The sequence below is a fragment of the Pongo pygmaeus genome, chromosome X, assembly GCF_028885625.2.
Source record: "Pongo pygmaeus isolate AG05252 chromosome X, NHGRI_mPonPyg2-v2.0_pri, whole genome shotgun sequence".
In the NCBI taxonomy this organism is placed as follows: domain Eukaryota; kingdom Metazoa; phylum Chordata; class Mammalia; order Primates; family Hominidae; genus Pongo; species Pongo pygmaeus.
Window position 1 is genome coordinate 111,847,230 of NC_072396.2, and position 12,914 is coordinate 111,860,143.

A 12,914-nucleotide genomic window follows, 5' to 3' on the forward strand; every position below is an offset into this window, starting at 1 on the left:
CTGCTCCCTCAGCCTTCCTCAAAGTGACAGTCAGTTTAATTTTATAAGATGGCGGGGCTTGTGGTAAGGACTCTGAAGAGAAAATGTCAAAAGAATAGACCAAATGATGGAAACAGGAGATTATCAAGCCTCAGCGTTCTCTCCGACTTTCCCTAGCCCTTTTGCCAGCTCCACAGCCTGCCTGTCTTCCTACTCCCTGGAACGTAAGGCCGCCCTGGGGACAGCCTCCCCGGGTCGGCTCTGGAGCTCCTGCTCGTCCTCCTCTGTAGCCACTTCTCTGGGGCATCTGTCCGCACATATGTCTTCAGCTCCCATGACACACAGACATGCCTGCATCTCGAGCTCTAGCCCTCGACTTCACCTTCACATTTGTCTTTCTATAGGATATTTCCATATGTAAATATGCCTCGCTCAGCCAGAAATCAAAATTGGAATTCATCTTCCCTATGCAAAGCTACAGACTTTTCCTACCCCCCTGTTTCTTTCAGTGCTTCCATAGTCCACCAATCCTCCTGACTCAAAACTTCCATGTCACCAGAGGCTGGGGGAGGAGGAAATGGGGTTGGGGGGCGGCTAGTGTTTAATGGGTATACAGTGCCAGTTTGGGATGATGACAAAGTTCTTGAGAAGGATGGTGGTGATGGTTACACAACAATGTGACCATTATTAATGGCATTGGACTGTACATTTGTAACAGGTGAAAATGGTAAATTCTATGTTATGTCTATTTCACCACAATTAAAAAAACAAAAACAAAAACCCAAACCCAAAACTCATGTCATCCTTGACTTGTGGCTACCTTGCTGTCTTCTCCCCAGCTTACTTTGCCACCAAGTCATTCTGATTTTTCACCTAGTGGAGATTCCTCAAACTTTCCCATACTCCAGCACCACTAGGGATTTGTTAGAGTTATCAATTCCCCAGTCCTACTCGGCTCTTTGGTGTAGGGGTGGAGCATGGGATCTACATTTTAAACTTCCCAACAAACTTGATGTGGGTGGACTGCAGACTGCACTTGGAGAAATAAATACTGCCTCTCAGTGTCTTTCGGCTTCTACTTCCCTTCCTCTTCCTTCTACTACCCCTATCCTTGCCCCAGCTGGCCCTCATCACCTCACACCTGGATTACAGCAACAGCTGGCCCATCACTAGCGTTTCCCTATTCTAGCCTCTCCAGCTGCCAGGACCCATCTTCTACAAATATCTTTTGCATCACATCACTTCCCTGCTCAGAAGCCTACCATGGCTCCCTGAGACCTCTTAGATTCTATCTAAAGTCACTTGGCTGGGAGCCAGCCAAGTGAGCCTCCCACCCTCCCACTTACCTTCTTCTCTGTTCACTGCCACCCCTCCCGTGCTCATTAGTCATTTATTTTCCTTATGTTAGTCCCTCTGCTAGTTTGGGGTGGACTTTCTTCTACCTCCCCCTTCCCACCATGAGCCCTGGAACACTTCTGGTTACGTTGGAGGAACTATGAAAACTGTTCAGATTCTCTATCCTTCTTCTCAGTGCATTAATCTTGCCTCCCCCCAATGTGGGCTTTGCCATTCACCAGCTGTATGACTTTGGGCAAGTTGCTTAACCTCTCTGTGCCGTAGTGTTTTCATGTTCTCATGTGTAGAATGGTGATCTCAATAGGGCATACCTCATATGTCTGTGGACAGGATTAAGAGTCAACAGATGTAAAAAGTCTTATGACGGTTTCTAGCATAAAGTAAGTGCCATGTAAGTGTTAGCTATTATTAGTAATTAGTATGATCACCTCCTCTTTCAGCCAGCTCATCTCTGGAAACCATGTCTGCTTGGAATACCTAACTGATCGAGTTCTCTGTTAAACCTTGCCTGATCTTGTGGAGGTGGTTAAGTATTAAGTGTTTGGGTTTCAACAAGCTCCTGTACATGAGATAACCTGAGGAACTGGGCTGTCTACAAAGCTGTAATTATGTCCATTAATTTCTAACCAACTAGGAGGAGAGGTGCTGAGAGTTGAAAGCAAGATTTTCCAGAATAAATAAGATTGATGATGTGGATGATGTGAGGGCAACTTTGCAATACTTTTTTTTTTCTTTTCGAGACAGAGTTTCGCTCTTGTTGCCCAGGCTGGAGTGCAATGGCGTCATCTTGACTCACTGCAACCTCCGCCTCCTGGGTTCAAGCAATTCTCCTGCCTCAGCCTCCCGAGTAGCTGGGATTGCAGGCATGCACTACCGCGCTCAGCTAATTTTGTATTTTTAGTAGAGATGGGGTTTCACCATGTTGGCCAGGCTGGTCTTGAACTCGTGACCTCAGATTATCTGCCTGCCTTGGCCTCCCAAAGTGCTGGGATTGCAGGAGTGAGCCACCACACCCAGCCAACTTCACAATACCTTAGGGGACAGTGGATCATGCACCTTTTTTCCTATGGTCTTTCTGGAGTCCTTCTGCTGATACTCCAGGTCCCAGAGGCCCTGCCCCTGGCTTCCTTGTCTGAGCCCTTCTGGAACACCCTCCTCTGTGGCCATCCCCAGCTTGAGATCCTCACACTTTGTGTCCCAAGCAGTCCTTTTCTGGAAATAACCCATCACCCACATTTCTGTTCTAGTCTACTTTTTCTTTAAATTGACAGACACAACTAAAATTGTATGCATTTGTGATGTTTTGAAATATATACACATTGTGGAATGGCTCAATCTAGCTAATTAATATATGCATTGTTATTTTAGCTTTCAAATCCATGTCTTTGATTTTGTAGTGAATATAATTAATTCCTTTAAGGCCCACTGAATTCACAGTCAGTGTTTGTAATTATGTGTCCCGCCGCTGCCCCCCTGCCCCGCCCCCCTGCGTCTCTCTCTCTCTCTCTCTCTATGAATACCAAAAGTTCAAGTACTATAGAGTTGGGGGAGGTTTGAGAATATTTTCGACATAAAAAAAGGGCCCATATTGTCACTAAGGTTGGGAACCACTGCCCCATGGGACATGTGGGAGCCATGGGAGTAGCACTAAGTTCTCTGGCTCTCAGTTTTCTCGTCTGTCAAATGGAGGTAAATCATAACTGCCTCTTTTTCTAAGGGCAGGAAACAGAATGTTCTGTACTCAGAAGCGGGGCCAGGGAGCAGTGCTCTTGTGATCCTTGCTGCTATGCTGGGAAGCCTCCATGAGGATGAGATGAGAGAATAGATGGGAGGGCACATGCAGAGGTGGCAAATGCAGGCAGGGGATGCGTACTGCTTCAAGCCTCATTATTATTTTCCTCGTTCTGGGTCCAGCTGGACCAGCTGAGCCCAGAAGCCTAAAACCCATGGAAGTCTTTCCAGGAACAATGTGTTCTTTTGCCTTTCTGCACCCTTAGTTGCTTTTCTGTGGAGAAACAACAACAGAAAGCTGCTCCTGTATGTGACTAAGAAACATCTACAAACTTCCTCTTATCTAGCCTAGTAACTGCTGTGGCCTCAGAAGTTGCAGTGTTTGTCTCTGTTTAGTCAGCGTTGCCTAGGAAACAAAGTTGTTCTCTCTTTACCACTATGTGACTGTGGGGCCAGTTTTTTCCCCTTTCTTGTAGAGAAAGGCTTGATGACCAGAGAGGTTTGGGGCGTTGTTGGGCTATTTTCTAGGTTTCCTTTTTTCATCTGCTTTTTCTCATTCAGCTGCAAGTCTGGCATGGGAAGTCTAAAGAAGATGAACCAAATAGCCACAAAGTCTCTGAGCTAATTTTGAAAGGGGGGCGGGATTTGGGAGTAAGTGGGGATTGGGAGAGCTGGTCAGGGTGAGGAATGGCTGCCAGGGGGCTTTGAATGCACTCTTTTGAAGTTTGTATCTGTACCAGCAGCTGTAGAATCTGCATGCCATGAACCAGTTGGCAGGTATACATAATGAACCTGGCATTATGAATAGCAAGGTTGGGAGCAGGTGGGGAAATTGGGATTTGAGAGGCCAGCAAGCAGGAGTTTGCAAGGTTTTGAAGGGTTTTGGTGATTAGAAAAGAACAGGTCAGCTGGGTGCAGTGGCGCATGCCTATAATCCCTGCACTCTGGAGGGCCAAGGCAGGCAGGTTGCTTGAGTCCAGGAGCTCGAGACCAGCCTGGGCAACATGGCGAAACCTCCATCTCTACTAAAAATGCAAAAAAATATATATATATTCAGGAGTGGTGGTGCACACCTGTAGCCCCAGCTACTCAGGAGGCTGAGGTGAGGATCATCTGAGCCCAGGGAGTTGAGACTGCAGTGAGCTTTGATGGCCCCACTGCATTCCAGCCTGGGCAACAAGAGTGAGACCCTGTCTCAAAGAAACCAAACCAAACCAAACCAAACAAAACAAAACCCAAAATGTCAACATGTATGACCTTTACAGAGGAAGAAGCATGTCATTTTGATTACATTTAGGCAGTGGTTGATGTAAGGGGCAGGGGGCAAGACACCTTGAGGTTTGTGGCTCAGGAAAATCAGGGAGTTCTGTTTCCCTAATTTCAAGTGGGAAAAGGATAGGTATATATGCTACCAGAAGCTGAGATGGAATGGAGTCACTTGAAGAGAGGTGATAGTTTCCCTTGGGAACATAGTGGGCTTAGAACACAGCTCAGGGTCCAGAGGAAGTTCAGGTTAGGGCGTGGTAAAGGAGACACTAAGCACTCATCAACAACCATTCAGAGAAATGCTAGGACTCTGGATGCTGGGGACATGGAGCTGGGAAAGGGTGATGGGTGATAATGAACCCCAAAGAGAGGTGGAGGAAGGACTCTGGAGCCAGGAGCCTTAGACTTGGCCCTACCCACATGGTTGGTGGGTTTGGTGAGAGAACTTTCAGCAGTGTCCCTGAGAACTTTCAGCAGGGACTGAGGACATCTTTCCTTGGCTGGAAGTAGGGGGAAGAGCAAAGGAAAGGGGGGTGGTTTTGCTACCTCATACAGTCTCCCTCCTTCTGTTACTAGAGCCTTCTTAGCTCCTTTGCCAAGTCAAGTGTCACATGTGGATTGGTATTAAGGAGGATGCATTAAGTGACCCCAGTGATGTTTTCAGAAGAGAGAAGAGGCCCACGCCTGTTGATTTGGTTCCGCTCTTCTTGCTCCCTCCTATGTATACCCTGCCTGTTTCTTTTGGGCCTTCCTGGGGGTATCTTTCCTCCCAAATCACCCCCTCAAGCTATGATTGTGTGTTATGAGTCACCTTGCCACTCACTCCGCAGCTCTCATATGAAAGTGGAGCAGGAGAGAGAGGAAGGATCTGGGCTTGAGTCCTAATTCCCATAATAGCCATGTGACTTTGGGCAAGTCACTTAAACTTACTGAGTCTCAGTTTCTTTATCCAGACAGTGAGGGCAAACAGCATGTCCTTCATATGAGTATTGTGCAGATGACACGAGATCATGGCTGCAGCATAGGCCTGGCACTGACAGGGTGCTCAAGGGATATTCAGGGGGTCAGCAAAACAGCCCCTACCGAGTGAGGGGCCTCTCCCACCCAGTCAGATTATACTCAGTCAGACACCAAGTTTATTTTTAGAAAAACAGAGCAAAGTTTATTGAAATTTCAAGCTACATTTGAAAAATCAAAATCCAAATCCTGGAACCATACATCAGGATAAGGTGTCAAAAAGTGGAAAGTGTTCACCCTCACAAAACCCGCTACAGACAAGCTTTCTGGGCACACCTCCCAGGCTCCATTGGATCAAAGCCATTCCCTTGTTCATCCCTCATCCACAGTAGGACACCATCCTTCTGTTCACTTGAAAGTTTTCCACAATAATTACAAAACAAAACAAAACAAAACAAAAAATGTTTTCAAATGACACTGTGAAGCCCAAACTGATCTTCTGTCAACCCCATTCTATGTAGTCAGCACCAGTGAATGGTGGGTTTGGCATTCAAAACAGGACTTCACGTTTCAGTGGACAGCTGGGGAAAGGGTTGCAGCAGCAAGGCATCCGTGGCCGCATTCAGAAGCTGGCCCCCCTCCTTGCCTTTACTCTCGAGTCTTACTTAACCTAAAGGACAAACTGGGTCAACTTGGTAAATGAACACAGTCAAAGACTTAGCCATAAGAGGTAAGGGACCAGTCAATACTCCCAAGGCTGGTTAGGCCCTTCAACATGTAGGTGGATGTGTATATGTATACATCGCTACACTAAGATACAGATCTAGCCCTATGGGTATATATACGCATTTATGGCTATATAGAAAAACTATGCCAATACTAACCAAACAGAACTTTGTAAGCGGTCATCCCAAAGCTGTAATCCCACACTGGGCTGTGCACAAAGCCATGCATTATACCATATTAACCAACAGAAGGCTGACTTGGCTCAATCTCTCCCATCTGTGTCCCCTGCCTTCACGAAACAGGGGAGAAAAGAGAGGTTGCCTCTGCTTAAAACACAAGTGGCTTCTTCATAGGAACAATCGTTGTCAGGTGAAGCTGTTGAAGATGTCCATGGAGATGAGAAACAGACCCCTTAAACTTTCTGGAGCAAACTGGTGTCACACCTCAAACTACCCTTCTCCTTTGCCAGTTGCAGCTAAGTTGCCCAGGCCCTGGGAGCCCCCAGGGCGCAGTAGCATTAGAGGCTCACTGGCTTGGTGTTACTAGGCCCCATGCAACTCAGCCTCCAGAGACCTGCTCTTGTCAGGGGTCTGTCGCTGGAGTGGACCCAGGTGGCCATGTCCTTAGGACATCTCTTGGCACCAGCTATGCTAGGTGTAAAGTTCTCCTCGTGAGATGACGCTTGGGGAGCCAAAAACAAACTGGAAAGAACTAGGTAAAACAAGTTTAGTGGCTCTGCCCACCCTGAGGACAGAGCCACTTACACCGCAGAACCACCAGGGGCCTCGGGCACTTGTGGGGATTCGGGAGCTGGCTCTTCAGGGCTCAGACAGGACTGGAACTTCTCCAGCTGCTCTGGGCTCGCCAGGGTCTTCAACAGGGTGTTCTCACGCTCTAGCTGGGAGTTCTTCTCCACCAGCTCTCGGATCTGCTCCTTCAGGATCTCCACCTCCTCTCTCACAGCATACATCAGATGATTCTTCACCAGATCCTGCCAATGAGGGAATCATAACAAAGCCATTCCTTAGCCATCGTGGCCCCTCTGCAGCACCTTTGCTCTGTCATTGGTGTGCCTGTGCTGTCCTTAATGCCAGGGCCCTCCAGCCTTCCCTCAGTGAACTGGTCTGGCAAGTCCAATTCCTCATTCACCTTTCTCTGAAGCACTTAAACCCTCATTCAGGAGAGCTACATGATTTGGCTCATGCTGGAGTTGAGAGCCCAGCTTTGAACTAGATAGGTTCTCCCCTGCAAGTTTCTAATGACTTTCAAAGTTGGCTGCTGAGGGGCCTTTGGGGTGACACTTCTGCTGTTTGCCAGTGGTTTGCTATGTCCCCCTTTTTACATAAGCCCCTGCTGCTGCTGATCCAGATCTGGGGGAAGGGGAGACCTGCAATGCATCCCATACTGTTTGTCTGCTGTACAAATCTTAACCAAGAGAATAAAATTGGCTATTTTGGAGTCTCCTCCCCTCCATATGACCCAGCACATTGAATTGCAGCTGTCCTGCAGCCGGCCAGTTAGCACACAGGACATTGGCCTTGGGGAAAGGTACAGAACTGCGGCATCCTCTCTGAATTTGATGACTGCACTGGGGGCAGGGAAGGTGTCCTTAAGCTCCAGGGCACAATTAAGTGGCTCCCAACCGCTGAAGCCCTAACCCTCTGCAGCCATTGTGGCTGCTCCTTGGAGTATGACCTCTACCTGGTAAGGAGAGGGACAGGGGTGGGGTGCTTCGCTTCCTGTTTCCACCCAACTCCTGACCCCAGTCCAGGATCTGCAGAGGCACTGCAGTGCTGTTGCATCCAATGAGCTCTGCCCCTTGCCAGCTGCACGATGCACACAAATGCAAGAGTCTGAGCTCCCTGCCCAACAACAGGCCCAGGAGAGAGTCAGAGCCTGCGGCAAAGACCTGATATGGAGGAGGGAGAAAGAAAGGAGGGAGCCCAGGAAGGGAAGACTGGAAATGCCCTAAAAGGTGCCACTCTAATCAGACTCCACCTCCAGTGGAGATAGGAGGCAGGCTGTCGGCTTCCTCAGGGTTTTGGCTAAGGGCTTTTTCACCCATTCGCTCAATCCTGCCCAGAGTTACATAAGCAGCAGCTAAGTCAGGGGATGAGAATGACGCAGTGATGCCACTCACCATGGCCTGTTCGATCTTGTTGTCTATGGCCACCACGCTGGCTCCGGAGGCACTGCCAAGACAAAAAGCAAGGCGACCCATTACCCACTCGGTTCTACTTTTGAGTACATGGCAGTTGTGGCCAAAGTCCTCCATCTGCCTGGGCTCTTCCTCTCTCTTTCTCGCCTCCCTGGCCCAGAGTTCCGGACAGTTTGTCCCCAGATGCAGGAAGCTGCATCTCCTCATCCAGGCCGGCTCAGCGCTGCCGCCGCCGCCCCGAGTTCCAACCGATCGGAGCTGCTTGCGAGTCCTGGGGCGCGCAGGCCACCGTGGCCTGCTCGGGCAATATGCAAACAATGGGGTTGTGCGACCCGGGGAGTCCCCCACCGCCGGCCTACAAGGTCCCAGGCAAACCTACCCGGCTCTGAAGCTAGCTAGGAATTCCTTCTCGGCTGGTAAGCTTCCGGCCTTCTCCCAAGCGGCGCACGGCGCTCGGCCAGCCCCCTGCCCAGCCCTGTCTGGCCCCTGCCCGCCGCCCCTCTGCCTCCGGCTGCCTCTGCGGCTGCAGCAGCTGGTTTTCACGGCGCAGCGGCCGCAGGGACGCTTCGACGACGGATCCCAGAGCGGCGGTGACCCCCCCCTTCCTGCGTCCCGTCCCCCCCGCCCCTTCCCAGGATGCTGCACCGCAGGGAACGGGGACCGGCGGCACACAGCTCGCTCAGAGATCGGGCTCCTAGCCCAGCTCCGGCCGGCGCCCCGGCTCGGTAGGCGCCGGAGCTGGGGCCAGCGGTTACCTGTTGTCCAGCTTAACGGAAACCACATCCCCTCCAAGCAGAGAAGAGAAGAAGGAGATGGAGAAATTGTGCAGCTGGTAGACCGCCACCTCCATGGGGGTCTGATACATTTCGGTGTTCATGGCTCGGGCTGCTAGGAAGCTCTGGCCGGGTTTCGTGCGGGGCTGGGCGGCTGGGCGGCTGCTGGCAGGCTGCGCTGGGCTGGGCTCTGCGCTGGAGTCCGGCCCTGAGGCTAGGAGCGGGGCGAAGGCTGCAGAACGAACCCAAAGCCAAGCGGGCGCTCCAGCTGGAGTTGAAGGGAAGTGACTCGAGGGGTGTCACCTCGTATGTCACAAACTCCACGGCCGCCAGTCCAACCCAGACTCGGAGATATTTTGGCTCCTGCTTCTTTATATAGGAGGAGCCGGCTGCGTCACATGGCGTCAGGGGCCATGCAAATGAGTCCTGTACCGGGCTTTGTGGCCCAGTTAAACCACATCCCCTCCCTGAACCTTAGGCTGGGACTGTAAACAGTTCAGCGCTTTCTTGTACCAACTGGCATCTCCAAAGAAGGCTCTGGAGATCGATAAAAACCAAACTGGAGCTGATTTCTAGAGAAATAAGAAATACAAATGCCCTAACAAGAGGCAGAGGGCATTCAGTAGAGAACAGCGCTGGTTTGAAAAGCTCTTCTTCAGGTGGCAGCCACCATGCCCCCATGGCTTTGCATGCTCTCCTATGTCATACTCCCTGAACACCCGCCCTCACCATCACGGCCTCACCTTCTTCCCAGTCACTGCCCTCTCAGTCTCTCCCCTGCACACATATTTTGTCACCTGCACATTCACTCTCTAATCAACCCAGCTTTCCCCTCACCAGCCAGCTGCCTGCCGACCTGCCCTGAACCCCAGCACTCATCCACTTGCCCCTTCCTCTGAATGTTCAGGTGTGGGAGTACTTGTCTGTGGACTGGCACATGCACAGATCTGTGACATGCATGTAATGCATGCACAGGTCCATGCAAATCTACAGATGCATATGTATGGCGGAGAGGGTGTCTGGGAGCTGAGGTGAGTGGATGAACATGTATGGGAGAGCAGCTAGGTGGGTGGCAGAGGAGGTGAGGAGGAGACAGCATATTGGAGTGAGCACTGGAGTGACCACAAGATGCCAGCCCTTTTCTCTTTAGTCTCCACATTCTACTCTTTGAAGAAAATACATTCAACATTATCCAGGATCCCGTGTCTCTATTTTTTAGAAACACAACTTTGTTACTTTTCTTTAAAACAGCGAATGACAATAACACTCCAAACCAAAGGTATACATTTATATAAACGATCCCAGGAAAACACCTGCCCTGTGATGGGCCCAGCCATGCACAGCATTAGAGGGTACTTCAGGAAAAACAGACTCCAAACCATAAACAAGATGAGGTCATTGTTCCATAATAAAAGTTACACGTTTCCATTAAAATATATTTTCTTTATATTCAGCCTCAAGCTGAGGGGAAAAAAAAAAGGCACCAGAGACTTGAGGTCCTTTTCTTCTGCTCCTTCCTAAGTGAGGCCACCTGGTGGACAAAAGCAGAATTGCCACCAGAAGGAGCAAGAGCGGCAGGGACAGGTGATGCAACCGCGAATATTATTTACACCAACTCAGGACCAAAGGAGAACATTGGGTTCCACCACATATACAATAGTTTGGATGAAGTTAAGGCCAGTACCCATGAATCAGTGCTCCACAGGCTGTGGTCCAAAGAAAGATCCTAATGCAATCATGCTATTGGAAAAGTACTGGGGCCTCTTATCAGCAAAGAAGGTAATTATTATTTGCTTCAGGACATTTACCTTAACCAGGTGCCTGGCACTAACACCCTGGCCAAGGCCCCAGCCAAACGCAGTCTGAAGGCCTTGATTTCCTCCCGGCTTCCAGGGCAGTTATGCCACTGAACAGCCAACATTTTTGGCTATGGTGTGGTGCTCTATTGGTGGATTCCAGTGGTGATAATATGTGTACAAGAGCCATTATATTGCAAAGTGCTGACCAAAAGAACTAAGTAAACCTGCTACACTAGCCCGGGATGGTGTTTTTCTTCATCTCACTTTAGGTGGGAGACAATAGTGATCTCAGGACATTCTGTTAACTTTAAGACACAACCTCTCTGAACACGGTGTTTGCACTAAGACGTGTAGTAGACAGAACAAAGTGCAGACTATACTTATGGGTCATCAAGAACATTCACTAAAAAAAAAAAAAAAAACCTCTTAAATCAGGAGCTTAACTGGTATCGGAATTCCCTGATATATTAATATTAATTTGCCCTCCGCACCACATAGTTTTCTTGGTCCAGAAAGTCTCCGAGCTGACCTTTCATTGGCTTGTTAATTTTTCCTCAACTATTGCTTTCCCCTCCCCCCGAGATTCCAAGGAAGATGATGAGAAGAAAAGGGGAGAGAGAAATAAGCTGGGCTGGCAGGGGAAAAACACCACCAGGAAAACAGGGCACAGGACAGAAGTAAAAACAGCTCCTTCAACAGGGACTCCCTTATGTGGAGACAGAGGCAGAGAAATCCAGGTGGCATGGGAAGGGAAGGCAAAAGGGTTAAGGTTCCCAGCAAAACTGCATTTGAATTGATCATTAATTTGTCTACGGCCATACCACTCTGAACACACCTGATCTCGTCTGAGTTGTTCATTAGTTATACTTCAATTATAAAAGCAAACTGAGTCTGAGACTCACTGACAATAATAGTTACTATTAATAGAGCATCAGCTATGGGAGACACTGTGCTGGCTGCACCACCAACCCCAAGGTTTAGGCACTGTCACTATCATTTTACAGATGAAGAAACCAAGGGTCTGAGAGGCTACCTTGCCCAAGGCGGCAAAGGTAATAAATTACAGAGCTAGAACTGCAGCCCAGGGTCTTCCTGACCCAGAGATCAAATTTGTTCCCACTGCCCTGATCAGTGGGGCAGGGAATAGGTTTGTTGAATGGTTAGAGGCTTGAATGAGTGAGTTGAGGAAGTTGGTAGGGGGTTTGGAGGTGCCAGAGTGGTAAGGAGGAAGAAAGGGTGAGAAGCAGCAGCCCTACTATTAGAGAGGTCCAGAGACTGCCTTTGAGTTCTGCGAGCCTTGGCTTTTCTGACACGTGAGGCAAAGGAGAGCTGCAATGGGTGACTGGAACAATATCCAACTGTCCAAATGAGCTTTATGAGACGGCCATGCTCACCCACATCATTCCAAAGGGCAGCCAAGCAATCCTCAAAGAAAGCTATCTGTTTGGGAAATAGGAGACATTAATCTAACAGGGTGGCTTCCAGAATGGAACATGTAGGAGAGTGTACAATATTCAAAATCAAGTATGGAGTCTTGGCAGCACAATCACAATCCAGTCAAACTTTGAGTTCCTGGAGCCCCACTCACCGGCACTCTTAATTAACTCCTTTTTCCCCCTATTCCAGCTGTGCTCAGCTTTTAGGAAAATGAAGTCAATAAGAAAACAAGTTCGTATCAAAGATTTAGTTAAAAAAAAAAAAAAAGACTTGGAAAGGAGGTCCCAGGTTCAGCCCAGACTCAGACAAGCTCTCATCCTCTCTACATCTCTGGTTCTGCTGAGTGAGATGTGATCACCCTGAGACCTTATGATCCTCCATTAGGAAAGAATGAATGGATCCCAGGGTCCACTGGCTCCCTAAGGGAAGAATATGGACTTAAATGTCTCTGTAGAAAGATTTTCTGGCCAGGCGCAGCGGCTTATGCCTGTAATCTCAGCACTTTGGGAGGCTGAGGTGGGCAGATCACCTGAGGTCAGGAGTTCGAGACCAGCCTGGCCAACATGGTGAAACCCTGTTTCTATTAAAAATACAAAAAATTAGCTGGGCATGGTGGCGCATGCCTGTAATCCCAGCTACTCGGGAGGCTGAGGCAGAAGAATCGCTTGAACCCGCGAGGCAGAGGTTGCAGTGAGCCGAGATTGTGGCATTGCACTCCACCTTGGGCAACAA

General features: G+C 49.2%; 1 protein-coding gene across 8 annotated transcripts in view; it reads right to left on the reverse strand.

The window, feature by feature from the left end:
- Nucleotides 1-5,467: 5,467 nt before the first annotated feature.
- Nucleotides 5,468-12,914, reverse strand: part of TSC22D3 (TSC22 domain family member 3) — a 64,191-nt gene continuing 56,744 nt past the window's right edge. For 6 of the 8 annotated variants that reach the window (XM_054472130.1, XM_054472128.1, XM_063660762.1 and 3 more), the window contains 2 exons: nucleotides 8,156-8,207; nucleotides 5,468-7,006 (listed from right to left, as the gene is read on the reverse strand). In XM_054472130.1, the coding sequence (XP_054328105.1) occupies nucleotides 6,776-7,006; nucleotides 8,156-8,207 (283 nt within the window). In that variant the 3' untranslated portion in view covers nucleotides 5,468-6,775. Of the gene's footprint in view, nucleotides 7,007-8,155; nucleotides 8,208-8,552; nucleotides 8,792-8,928; nucleotides 9,330-12,914 lie in introns of those variants that run through there. The other 2 variants (XM_054472131.2, XM_063660764.1) reach the window with 2 other exon arrangements.